The 13,316-nt window shown below is 34.3% G+C and overlaps 1 protein-coding gene across 1 annotated transcript in view; it reads left to right on the top strand.

Annotated features, from left to right (window-relative positions):
* Positions 1-3,378: 3,378 nt before the first annotated feature.
* LOC125679277 (GA-binding protein alpha chain) overlaps positions 3,379-13,316 on the top strand; it is a 20,034-nt gene continuing 10,096 nt past the window's right edge. The window contains exons 1-4 of the mRNA XM_048918378.2: positions 3,379-3,729; positions 8,599-8,677; positions 11,225-11,423; positions 11,558-11,729. Of these exons, the coding sequence (XP_048774335.1) occupies positions 8,617-8,677; positions 11,225-11,423; positions 11,558-11,729 (432 nt within the window). The 5' untranslated portion in view covers positions 3,379-3,729; positions 8,599-8,616. The remainder of the gene's footprint in view (positions 3,730-8,598; positions 8,678-11,224; positions 11,424-11,557; positions 11,730-13,316) is intronic.

Raw genomic sequence — 13,316 nt, 5'->3', positions numbered from 1 at the left:
CTTTATTTAAACAGGATAGCACAATTAGTTTAAAACTAGTTTACATTGTGGTCCTGAAAACATATATACAGACAGCAGTATTATATATATACAGATACAATATAAAATAGTATATGAAGGTATGTTGTATACATACATGTATGCTATTTACATATTTAAAACTGAAAATAAAACAAAATAAATAAATAAACGAATAAAAATAAAACTGAAAATAATCAAAAACAAATCTATATGGTTTTAATTTCCCGAATGAAAATTTTTTTTTTCTAAGATAAGCGGATTTAAAAGTTTCCAATGTTGGGTAATATTTTAAAAATTCTGGCATATTATTCCATAACTGCGAACCATAAATTGTAAAAGATCTTCTAAAATATTGTGTCCTTGCTCTCTGGATATATAATGAATTACTTTGACTTAATCTGGTAGATCTACTGCTAATTTCATGAACATACTGAAAAACATCTAAATAATTGGGGGTTAGACTATGTAAAACTTTGAAGACAAGAATGATAGTTCTATATACAAAATAGTCTGAACATAATGTAGATAACACACCTATTTTGCTTGCAAGTTTTTTGGTTAAAATTTCAACATTTTCAGACCACGTGAGACATCTGTCAATATAAACGCCAAGTAGTTTTGCACATGATACATTTTCGATGGCGATATTGTCCACTTTTATCGAAGGTTTTCTACAATTTCTTGATCTTTTTTCTGTACCAATTATCATGCACTGCGTTTTCTTGAGATTGATTGTAATTAAGTTTGTTTTTATCCATCCATTCCAAAGTATTCTTAAGATCCATATGTAATTTATTTTCTATAACATCTATACTTTTATCCGAGACATCTTGAGTTGTATCGTCCGCATACATATGGGCTGCAGAGTATTGTAAGCAATCTGGATGTTAGTCATTTACATATAGAATAAAAAACAAAGGACCAAGTAGTGACCCTTGAGGTACTCCTATTGTAATATCTAGTTTGTCGGACTGAATTCCATTCCATCTAACACATTGTGATCTATTTGTCAAATAAGATTTAAACCAATTGTATGAATTTTCACATATTCCAAAAGACAGTAGTTTGTGAAGTAATACGTCATGATTTACCGTGTCAAAAGCTTTACTTAGATCTACAAATAAGACACCTGTAAGTTTTCCATTGTCAATGTTTCGTAACCATTTTTGAATTATACTATGAAGAGCTGTTTCGCATGAATGCTTGGGTCTAAAACCAGACTGTTTTTCATTGATAAGATCGTGATGTGTTAGGTATTCGTAAAAATAATTGTAATATATCATACACTTTATGAGATATTTTATGATACATGCAAGATATCTAATATACATATGTATTTTATAAGATATCTTATTAAAGTAAATTCATATGATACATTATAAAGTTTATCAGATATCTCATATACATGTAACTTACAGTTTATTATAAGATATAGCATACAATGTACAAGATATCTTATATAGTTTATGAGATATCTTATAAAACATATCTAAGATATCTTATAAAACATGAGCTATCTTGTAAAAGTTATAAGATCTCTTATAAAAGTTATAAAATATCATAAAGTTTATCAAAAATGTTAATACGATATCTTAGAAAGTTTATGATATATCTTATATATCATATGCCATGTCTCTGGAATGACGTACATGTATCTCTACCGACTATAACAAGAGTGCATCAAATTGCCATTCGGGTGCCAAATCTACAGTTTTACCCACATCACTAAATTTTGTGGTGAAAAGGGGGGGTCTAAATCGATCGCCACTGTGTCCCAGACCCCACCCTGTATGTACGCACAATTTGCACGGTCTGTAAGTTTCCAAGGGCGTGGTTTGAGTGGTCTGCACGTTTCTATAGGCGTGGCTTGAGCTCGCACGAACATTGACCTACATTTTGCTGCCCTTCACCGGCAACGACGATGCCTCCATATGAGTGAAAAATTCTCGAGAGGGACGTTAAACAATATGCAATCAATTATAGAGAAAATAGATTTTGCTACCATATTATCATCTTCGCTAGCCAAGAATGACGATACACGGTGTTCCTCTATCTTGAAAGAGGAACACCATGTATCGTCACCCTTGGCTAGCGAAGATGCCACATTATAAAAACCAGTGTTGAAGATGAAAATTTAAAACATTTTTCGTTGTTGATTACTTGTTCTTTATGCAAATATATAAGAAGAAAGAAATATTCAAAAATTACCGTGGCCATATGATAATCCTGTATTCGAGTTAGAATAGGTCCTCAGTACCCCTTGCTTGTCGTAAGAGGAGATTAAATTGGACGGTCCTTCGGATTAGTCTAGACCGCAAAATCTGAGGCTCCGTTTCACACCAGGTGTGGAACGATAAAGATCCCTCCCTGCTCAAAGGTCGTATACATGTATATTAAGCGCCGAGCATCTATGGGCCTAAATTTTGCAGCCCTTCACCGGCAATGGTGACGTCTCCATAAGGGTGTTTCAAGATTCTCGAGCAGGACGTTAAACAATATGCAACCAACCGAACAACCAACGGCCAACACATTTTTCTTTACAATTTAGAGGCTATGAAAGACAGAATTTGACTGGTCCTTCTGTTGAAGCGAAGGACCAATCAAATTCTTCCCGGAAAATTTCAATCAAGTTTGTAGGGGGTCCCACAATCAAGTTTGTAGAGGGTCCCACAGCCTCAGGACCCCTAATGTTACATGTGGATGGTATATCATGTTTTGTTTATACATCTGCATCGTATAATTTTTCATTCGTATTATATATTTGTATTCCATATTTTTCTTAACCGTGTATATTATGTCTGAGGGATTGTTTATATTGGTTTGTTGCAAGGGATCTCATTGGTAATCTTTAGATAAACCATTGTTCGATTATCAAGTCGTAGCTCGAACTATATCTTTTTCATAACCTATTTCACTTTACATGTTTACTTTTCATGTTCACTCATATTATATCAATTTAATTAGGTTGACCCATATGAAAAGTCAACAGAACTTGCTCTCGTTCAACACCCTCGTGTGTAACTAGACCTGCACAGAAATGGGGGCTATCTTTGAGCATCGGAACATCTTGCTTGTTTTCAACACGATACAGACTAAAATTTAACCAATGGAATCCTTCATAAGAAACCGAAATAAACAATCCCTCGGATACATTACAAATGAAAAATTACACAATACAAATGAGAAATTAAAAATGTACAATTACACTACAAGAGAGGGAGAGAGAAGAAAGTGTGTCTGTGTTTCCCCGTTTGGGTTTTATTTTAAAACATTGACACTGAATGTAAAAACGTTTGTAACCGGAACCAGTTTATCAAGGGTGATAACCACACTTTTGTGGACCTATGTTCACATTGTGATTGCAAATACTAAGTGTTATATGCACACTTATAGTCTGTTCAGTCTTTTTAGAATAGTACTGATTTACTGTGATAGCCGTGCTAGATTGCAGTGATCAAGGCCCGGTTGTTTTTTTTTTTTTTTAATGGTACGGTCCGAATCATGCTGTCAGAGAAACTATGCCATGTTCCTTTTTTCTTAAGTTCATTCGTAAATATAGATTCACTCGCCAACCCAGGTCACGTGTTCGCGATAGAAAGGAAGATCCTGCTTTGTCTGCCATTTCCGTTCACAAGAAATTTCCGGTCAAATAAACGACTTTTACGAAGGTTTTCTTCAAAAAGTGAATGAGGACACAACTATATATAGGTAAGTATGGATATAAAATGACTTATTTGTTCTAGAATTTCCATTGTTACGCATAGTTAATGCGTCCATCTGTGAAGCGCGCCTTCTCGCACATTTGGATGCATTAGTCTTGCAAACAGGATGTTATGCGTGCTTTCTTCAGCCGGAAGTTTTCATTACAAAGTTGTCTCAGGAGCAGACATTCATTTCCTCATTGAGTGTGATGAATTTTAGATTCTGTTAAAAATAAAAATGGAAGAAATTCAGATATTTATGAAGGAAAAATGGATCTCAGTTTGAAATCCAAGATGTCTGCCGTCGTCACTTAGATTTCAGTGCATGAAATGAAGCATGAAGCAAAAAAACAAGAGAAATCATGAAAAACATAACTATTTTCATTAGAAGTATAATTTTGGCGATACAATACCACTGCATGTAGTGTATCATGTATGGAAATTTACATTATAAGCCTTATTCGGACTACATTTTGGGCCCTATTTACAATTTTAAAAAATAAATAAAATGTAAGTAATTAGGCCTAGTATAATGTCACATTCGTAGATGTACGAACTGTGAATAAGAAATTAACACCTGATTTTACAATATTGGTAGTTTATGGTTAGCTTATTTCATGAATTAGTGTATACCAAATCCTAATATGTATACGGTGTGACCTTTGGACCGAGCGAAGCATGTAATGGTCATTGGAGTGTCTCAAGTGGTAATCATAATTCCGTTAAGTACGGTAGATTATGATTCATTTAAAAATATATATTTTTAATGAAATTTTCCTTGCGCTAAAAACCCAGTAACATCTCAATATTAAAGGGGTTTATATGGGGACAACAGTTTTACAGGATCCGCCTATTCATGGAACGCGGGAAATAAAACACAAGGCGACGTAAACTGTGCATTGTGACGTCACATTTAGCCTCAACCTTTTTCTCTTTTTTAAAGCAAACAATTATAAACAACAATAATACATTCCGTATGCAATGAAAAAGGCCGTTATAAAACTAAACAAAATTAACCAATAAATTCAAAATGGTAAAAATGTAACCGTAATTTTATCGTATATTCTTATTTAAAGAAACTCATGAACTCGTTCATCTATTTAGTCGTATTACGGTTTTATATGTAATTATTTGCTAAAACCTGTTACAATGATAATTATACTATTCACTTTGAACAAACTGAGTGTTTGAATTACGAATTGCACGTCAGAGTCTTCTATTATTGGCATTCAAAATAAAACACGAATAACTGTTGAAGCAGGTAATAAAAAAATAAATGGCGGCGCCCATATGGATCACGAAAATTTCAGTGAACGTATATAGAGATTGTCTCTTTTTCTTTTGCTGATTTTGACTTTTTTCTTTTACATACGTGTTACCTTTAGATGTTATGAGATACACTGCCGTCCACTGGTGCAATATCTTTTAAGCCAGCTTTATACCTGTCTGGTAGTTAATCTCAAGTTAGCACCATGACCCAAATATACATAGAAATTGGAAATGCATATTCTGATGTAGTTGATTTTAATGCCCCTGGAATCGAAGATTTTGGGGCATTTATATATATATAGTGTCTGTGGCAAAAAAACTTTAACCTTGGTCATATCTTTTACACCATAGGAGGTAGAGCCTTCATATTTGGTATTTCTTGTGGCAAGACCATTTCATTGAAACCAAAATCTTTTACCTTGTGACTTTAACATTGATTGACCTTTGACCTGGTTCCACTTTGCAGGGATCGAAATTAACTTTTTTCACCACTAGCAAATTTTAGTTAGTGGATTATTTTCCAACTAGCAAAATTGAGCTTTTACTAGCATTTTTCAATCGATTACTGTTTTACATGAATTTAAGAAAACAAGCATGTCTCTTTATCAAAATTTTGGGAAAATCTTTTAAAATCTCCTTTAAAGTGCAATAATAAAAATAAGATTGTGAATTCTTTCATTTAAAATTCAATGAATTATCAGACAACATACATGATGTGGGTCATAGGGTACACTTGTGCGGCGTACTCGCTGTCCAGAGATCTACCACCTATTTACAGCATCATGTGGATTGAAATCTTGAAGACTGTTTGCGCCAATTCAAACTATATGTTCAAAACTTTTGGAAATTTCATCTAAAAAAATTCTAGTTGAAAAGTAAACCCCGCGAACTCGAAGTGTTTGACTATAGAGTACAGAAGGACACCGCGTGAAACGGTGACACACTGTCATGTGTTGTTTCATGTAGACACGAACGAGATCAATATGCTTGCTATTTAAATCAGACGTCTCTGAGACGTCCGAAGTGTGTATGAAGTAGGCCATCTTCGACATCACTGACTGAGATTACCTTGGCCTTAGTTATTTATTCGATCCACGTTTACTTTTTCAATAGTTGTATATTCATTCTGTAAAGCGTTTCTATGCACAAGACAAAATTATTGTAAACTTCAAAGTACAGCCAATAAACAGAGGAAATCCGGGAAAAAGATCGGGGTTTTGTCACTCGCAAAAAGTTGCGATCACTTGTGATTTTTTACTCGCAAATTCAATTTTTAACTCGCATTTAGCGAGTATTTCCCCTTAATTTCGTTGCCTGCTTTGTTGTAATCTAGGGGCATCCGTGTTTCACAAACACATCTTGTTTAAAAAGTGCATACTGTGAAATACCCTGGAGTTTGGAGCTGATGTCTTTCTCCTTAGACTTTGATCTAATTGTTTTGACTATCATCCAATCACTACATAGTAGGCAGAGCCAAAACATCAGCACTGCCTTGTGAATAAAGCAGAACTTTGCAGTTGGGTTACTTGTAAGTTTCTGATGAATCCATGGAAGACAGATTAAAACAGCTGTTGATCAACATATCTAAATTTTATGCATTTATTTATTTATCAGTTCAATTCTTACTTTGTACATTGAATTAATGCCTTTAATTTTTTTTTATCTGAATGCGCTTACTAAAAAGTTTAAAAAAAGAAAATCGTGCATGAAAATGAAATTGCAGGGATTTATCCAGCTTTTACATCTTATTATCCATTTCATATTTAAGGGGAATTTTTGAGAATACAGTCATGAGCTTCCTCCAGGGAAGGGGAGGGGAACATTCTCAGGTCATAATATCTAAAAATAGGCACATCAATTGATTGATTACGGATCCTTGTCTATATTGCAAGACTGTTAATTATTAAAAAAAAAAATACTTAGAATATACATATATAAAATGATTTTTGTTAAAATTCCTATCTAATTTCATGTAGTTTCTACATTTCATGAGGAATTTTTACCTGTGGAAGGGGAAGTATTAATTTGTTGTCAAAGGGGGAAAGGTACTCTTTACCAGTAGTAAATAGAATTTCAATAAATCCCTGAAATGGCAACTATATTTTCAGTAAATCTTCGTGATTCTTATTATTTACTGGTGTCTAAAATCATCTTCTGGCAATTTTTTTTCGTGCCTACAGTTGTTTTATCAAAACTGACCAAAAATTGATGTATGTCACTAATTATTGATTTGTCAGTCAAGAGGTAAAGTACCCTGTGATGGCATGTTCTGTATGAAAGAAACCATGTTGAAAAGAAATGTTATAGTTCAGAAATGATGTAGAGTGCCTATCTTAAAGTTTTTTATCTATTTGTCTAAAATGTAGTTACGGTGAAAACCGTCTGACACTAACCAAAAAATAAATATTCCTGGTTAAAAAACACTGTCAAAATTTGCGCAAGTAGATTAGTGCTTATTTGTACCCCACTCCACTAGCCCTCCTGTATCTGATTCTTCACTAACCTTTCTCAGTCTTATTCTAAACAAACCTCCTCCAATGTACTTTTGTACTAACCTTCCCCAGTGTAATTCTCCCCAGAGTAATACTTCACTAACCTTCCCCAGTGTGATTTTACTAACCTTCCCCAGTGTAATTTTACTAACCTTCCCCAGTGTAATTTTACTAACCTTCCCCAGTGTAATTTTACTAACCTTCCCCAGTGTAATTTTACTAACCTTTTCCCAGTGTAATTTTACTAACCTTCCCAGTGTAATTTTACTAACCTTCCCCAGTGTAATTTTACTAACCTTCCCCAGTGTAATTTTACTATCCTTCCCCTGTGTAATTTTACTAACCTTCCCCTGTGTAATTTTACTAACCTTCCCCTGTGTAATTTTCCACTGACTGATTCTCCCCAGAGTAATACTTCACTAACCTTCCCCAGAGTAATACTTCACTAACCTTCCCCAGAGTAATACTTCACTAACCTTCCCCAGTGTAATTTTACTAACCTTCCCCTGTGTAATTTTCCACTGACTGATTCTCCCCAGAGTAATACTCAATAACCTTCCCCTGTGTAATTTCCCTCTAATCTTCCCACATCTGATTCTCCACTGATCTCTCGATCTCCCCCACCCCCACCCCCACCCCCACCCACACATCCTCCCCTCTCTGATTCTATTATCTTTCCTCAATTTAATTCTCCTCTAATACTAACCCAATCTGATTTTTTCCATTAAACTATCCATGCTCTTACTGGTGCACATGCAGATATATAAGTACATGTATGACTATTAGTGATCTGTAATGGGTCAGAGGAGACTAAGTAGAACAGAAACCACGAGTCACTGGTGATTGAGAGGCTTTGACTCTTCTAGGGGGCCTCCGTGGCCGAGTGGTTAGAGCATTGCGCTCAAAGTCACACGTCCTCTCACCTCTGTCGGCGCGGATTCGAATCCTGCTCGCGCCGGTAAGTGAGAAAGTTTCCCAGTTTACTTTCGGAAGGTCGGTGGTCTCTTCCCAGGTACATTGTATCTGGGTTCTCTCTTCCACGCAAGCATTTTCACAATATGTTATGTAACTAAATCAGAAACATCTTCATCTTTTTTATTTTCTTTAATTTTCAGATACAGAATTTTCTGAACATGGAGAATGGGGAAGACACAATTACAGTTACCATGACTGAAGAGGGCTACTTGTCCATGAGTAAGTTCTGGTCATTACATATGGTTACAAAGTTGACAAAAGAGCATAAAAATCTACCAGACATCATGTCCTGTAGATTAGGGATGGTTTAAAAATCTACCAGACAAGTTAAAACTTCATCAAACAAAATTAAAAAAAAAAAAAAAAACAAAAAAAAACCTGAGATTGTTTCACCTTTCTTTTTCTTATTTTCAAGCCTTGAGTGTGACAGTTCAAAACATTTACTAAATTTTTTTTCAAGCTTTTGACCACATAGGAATTAAACGTTAAATTTTCTTATAAATTTTGTTGTAATTTGATTATCATTCTTTTGGCTCATAGGTGCATGTAGATATAACCATATACCCTGGAACACAACACCCCCTTAAAGCTGTATGACCCGATGTCCATGTATTATTTTTGTACATAATTACTTTAAAGCAAATTAATTACTTTATAAAGTTATTAACTTTCCCTTAATTACATGCTTGAAAACATCTGCATCTAAAAGAAACCAGTGCGAATATTATTTAGAAAGTAAATATAATGGCTACATATATAAATCATCCCATAATAGACGTCTATAAATAGACCCACACGCGTCAGGGGAATCCCAACATGATGTATTACCTCATACGCAACTGTTTAGTTTTAAGGCTGAAAGAGCGTAAAACAACGAATTACTAAGAGGTATTTGATATTTTTATTTCTATTAAATTTATGGTACGGCACTGTTATAACAAAATACACAGCTTTACACAGATAAGACCACCGATGATCTGAAAGTTTGAACTGGTCATGTGACTGTCACTTGAAATGGCAGAGTGACGCGGTTATTTGTAAACATCGATTTAAAATCAAATTATTTGGGTTAAAACAGGTGAAATAATTTATGATATGTCGTACAGTCTCATAACTACATACGTGTGATGATTTAATAGCGTTTTTACGAGATGGAAAAAAATATTGTAATTCGGACCATACAGCTTTAAGTTTACAAAAAATATCTGTGGAATGAATGTAACTATTTTCGTTTCATTACTCATTTTACTATGCATATGCACCATGAAACATAACACTTGCCATTTCTAGCATCTGAGTTTTTGATATATCTAAAATAACGTGGTCGGAGACTTCGAAAATGAAAGTAGATAACCCTTGGCCTTGGAAAACTTCATACTGTGCTAATAAAGACAAGTATTATGTGATATAGTTGTTTACTCACTCAACCTTACAATAAAATTTCTTCAAACAACGCAACACAAAACCTGCAAATATTTATGTGATCTATTACATAAATTTTCATAATTTGTAACTGACGAAAATCGTGCTTATAATCGCCATGAAAGAGATAGTTATATTTATGCTAAAAATATTTCGTTGTAAACTAAGGTGGAGGGAGATATGCGATCATGTTGACAAACTTTTCAAGCACCTGTGTTTACACATTCAATTTTATTTTTTACGTCTGAACTCTGATTTTTCAATCATTTGATAGGCCACACAATTGGAAGTAGAATGACATGCGTAATATTGAAAATACACGCACGGAGTGGGTTTACGATTTTTGGGAAAGCAAATTTGTAGTATAAAAGCAAGTTATCTATACCAGACTAAGTTAGCCAATAAACAACGCAGATATGATCCCTTTTTTGTCTGCCAATATCTACCGGACAGTTTGTCAGATGAGTTTCTAAGTTTTACAGGAGAAATTGAAAATTTACCAGAGATATCCGGTAGTCCGGCGTACGCCAACTCTGTGGTTATTCCTTCTCTTCCAAGTCTGGTGTATTTGGTATGAATGTATGTGAACTATATCAATGAACATTGCAGTGTTTTTTCCCCCTTATATAACTGGTACAGGTACTAAGTGTACCATTCCCAATGCCAAATACTATCGATTTTTCCCAATTTTAAGGCCAACATATGTCCAATAAAACGCTGCTAAGTCTTTTTAATTTGAAGCTCGTAATTCACTTTGTATGAAATGTTGTACGAGTTAACTAGTTTCTTTACTTCCTATTACTGTAAATAGAAAGTAGAAGTCAATATATATTATGGCGCTTGTTTGTAAGCAATGAATATTTGGTTTATTCTTTAAAGTATCTTTATTAAGAGCTGATTTCAAAACAGATGCCATTTGTTGTCATGAAAGAAATTCCAAATTCATTCTATTGTGATGCTATTTTTCCCAATTGAATGGGTATCTGTACCATTCCCATATGGTACCAAAAAAAGGCATATAATAATGTTGTCAAAATGTCCATATTCATTCTATTCAATTGATTTTCACTTGATTTTACAATGTAGTACTTGTCTGGATGTAGTTTTACTACACAGTTCTTGTTCTTTTGGGATTTGAGAAATATTTATGGTGTGGCTTCGTAGTGCAGACGATATTTTTAAAGAAATTTACTTCATTAGCCCTAGTAGTTGATAAGAAGAAACTGAATAATACATGTACCTGTTAGATGGTTAAAGTATTTGTTACTAAAAAAAAAAATTTAAATTTGAGAAAATATAGAATAAAGGACTTTAGTATGTGTGCTTTACTATATATATTTATAGCAACATCACAGACAGATGATCAGGAGATATCTGATGAGCCGGCTGTTAAACGAATTCGTCTGGACACTGACAATGAAACAGCACAGGAACTGACTACACATGAAGCTGTACAAGATGTTCATGTGCAGGAGGTTCAAATTGCACAAGACTTTGCAAGCGAAATTCCAGATTCAAATGAACAAGTTGTTTCATCAGAAGGGTTTGTAATACATGCATCTTGGATGGAATAGAATGATAGATTTTGTAAATTTAGATTTATTCACTTTTGTCTAGTGGTTCAATTGTCATGCAGAACTTGTGTAACAATTATTATTTTTTTTCAATCTTTCTTAGCATCGTATATGAGGAAGAGAACATTTCTCAACAGGCAGCTCCATCATATCAAAATTTGATTATACAGCACATGGATATTGCAGAGCCCCTATCTACACTCAAATCACTGTTGGAGTTAAGATTGCAGTGTACCCTAAGCGACCATCAATTTTACCTCCAGGACACGATTGAGGTACATCTAAAACATATAGTATTGTAATGAAATTGATTTGTGGGATGTTCATTTTTATTGATTGAAATTTTATCAATGTTTTATTCATTATATGTACAAATGCAGTATTGAAATTTGTATAGGATTGGGCAGTAGGCAAAGCCTGTCTAAGTTGAGTGAGCTCTCTCCATATCTTTAGTGAGAAGGTTTGAATGCAGTAAATTTAATCCTGTTTATTTCTTTGTGATTATGTGATATGCATGTATCACATGCCCATATGACTACATTACATATTATCATAGTACTCATGTAAATTGAAAATGGATGCATTTCAATGAGGACGACCTACTTTTCAAAAACCATTAACCATGGTTATATCTTTTGAACCAAGAGGATAGGGATTATATATTTCATATTTAAATGCCTTATGACCAGACTTTTGATATGGTATCAAAACTTTTGACCTAGTGACCTTGGACTTAAATCTATTTTTCAAAAACTTTAACCTTTTAGGATAGTTTAAATAGAGTCATGCTTCCTGGTAAGCTATTTTGTCTTCTGACAACTCTTGTTGTGAGAGGAAACTGCCTGAATAAGGTAGCAATTCTTATATATGAAAAAAAACCTGTTTCTAGTCTGTCTTCCTGTCTCATTGTGCTCTGAAAAAAAAACCTGTTTCTAGTCTGTCTTCCTGTCTCATTGTCCTCTCGCAATAAAAACCTGTTTCTAGTCTGTCTTCCTGTCTCATTGTCCTCTCGCAATAAAAACCTGTTTCTAGTCTGTCTTCCTGTCTCATTGTCCTCTCGCAATAAAAACCTGTTTCTAGTCTGTCTTCCTGTCTCATTGTCCTGTTGTCTGTTCCCTCATGTATTTATTGTGAGAGGGGATATAGTAACAGGACAGTTCATGTGTGATTTAGTGTGTGTACATAATACTGAGCTTGTAGAAACTACAATTTTGCTCAATTGATTTGATATTTCGAATGTAGCTTTGTTAACAAGAGAGGAAGAACCCTATTCAGTGCTCGAGCTGGGCTTCGCCATTTTCGCCAATGGCGAAAAAAAAATTGAAAGTGGCGAAAATCCCTTTTTTGCAATAAATTGTATTTTTAATCCTTTGTCAGTGACACATTATCGCCTGTTTGTTTATGCAGTCAAAATCTGTTTATTCAGTCAACGCGTGCGACCGGAAATCTCGCGTCGCTCCAGTGCACACAGAGCTGGTCACAGCCTCAGGTAATTTATGGCTGCAAAAAAGTCGGTGATTAAAGTACATCGGACAGCTGTTTACCCTGCTGTGGTCAATTGTTTAACATTTAAAGTCTTATTCATTGTCGTGTTATCATCTCCACATTAATGTCAATTCTTAACCAGAGAACCGACTGGTAATTAAATTGGCCGTATTATTGTGTATAATGTATATCTGAATACATCAATTGTTTGTTTTTGCAGCCAAACTCGTTGATTACAAGATTTTGATTTTGATGTGTTTGATTTTAGTTCGAATATTTCATAAACAGTGCGGTCGGTCACCATTGATATGGACATGGCAATTTTAATAAATAATTTTCTTTGAAGTTCGGTGCGCAACAGTATAAAAATGCTAATC

The sequence above is a fragment of the Ostrea edulis genome, chromosome 2 (assembly GCF_947568905.1).
Source record: "Ostrea edulis chromosome 2, xbOstEdul1.1, whole genome shotgun sequence".
Taxonomy (NCBI): Eukaryota; Metazoa; Mollusca; class Bivalvia; order Ostreida; family Ostreidae; genus Ostrea; species Ostrea edulis.
This window is presented reverse-complemented; position numbering and strand designations above follow the sequence as displayed.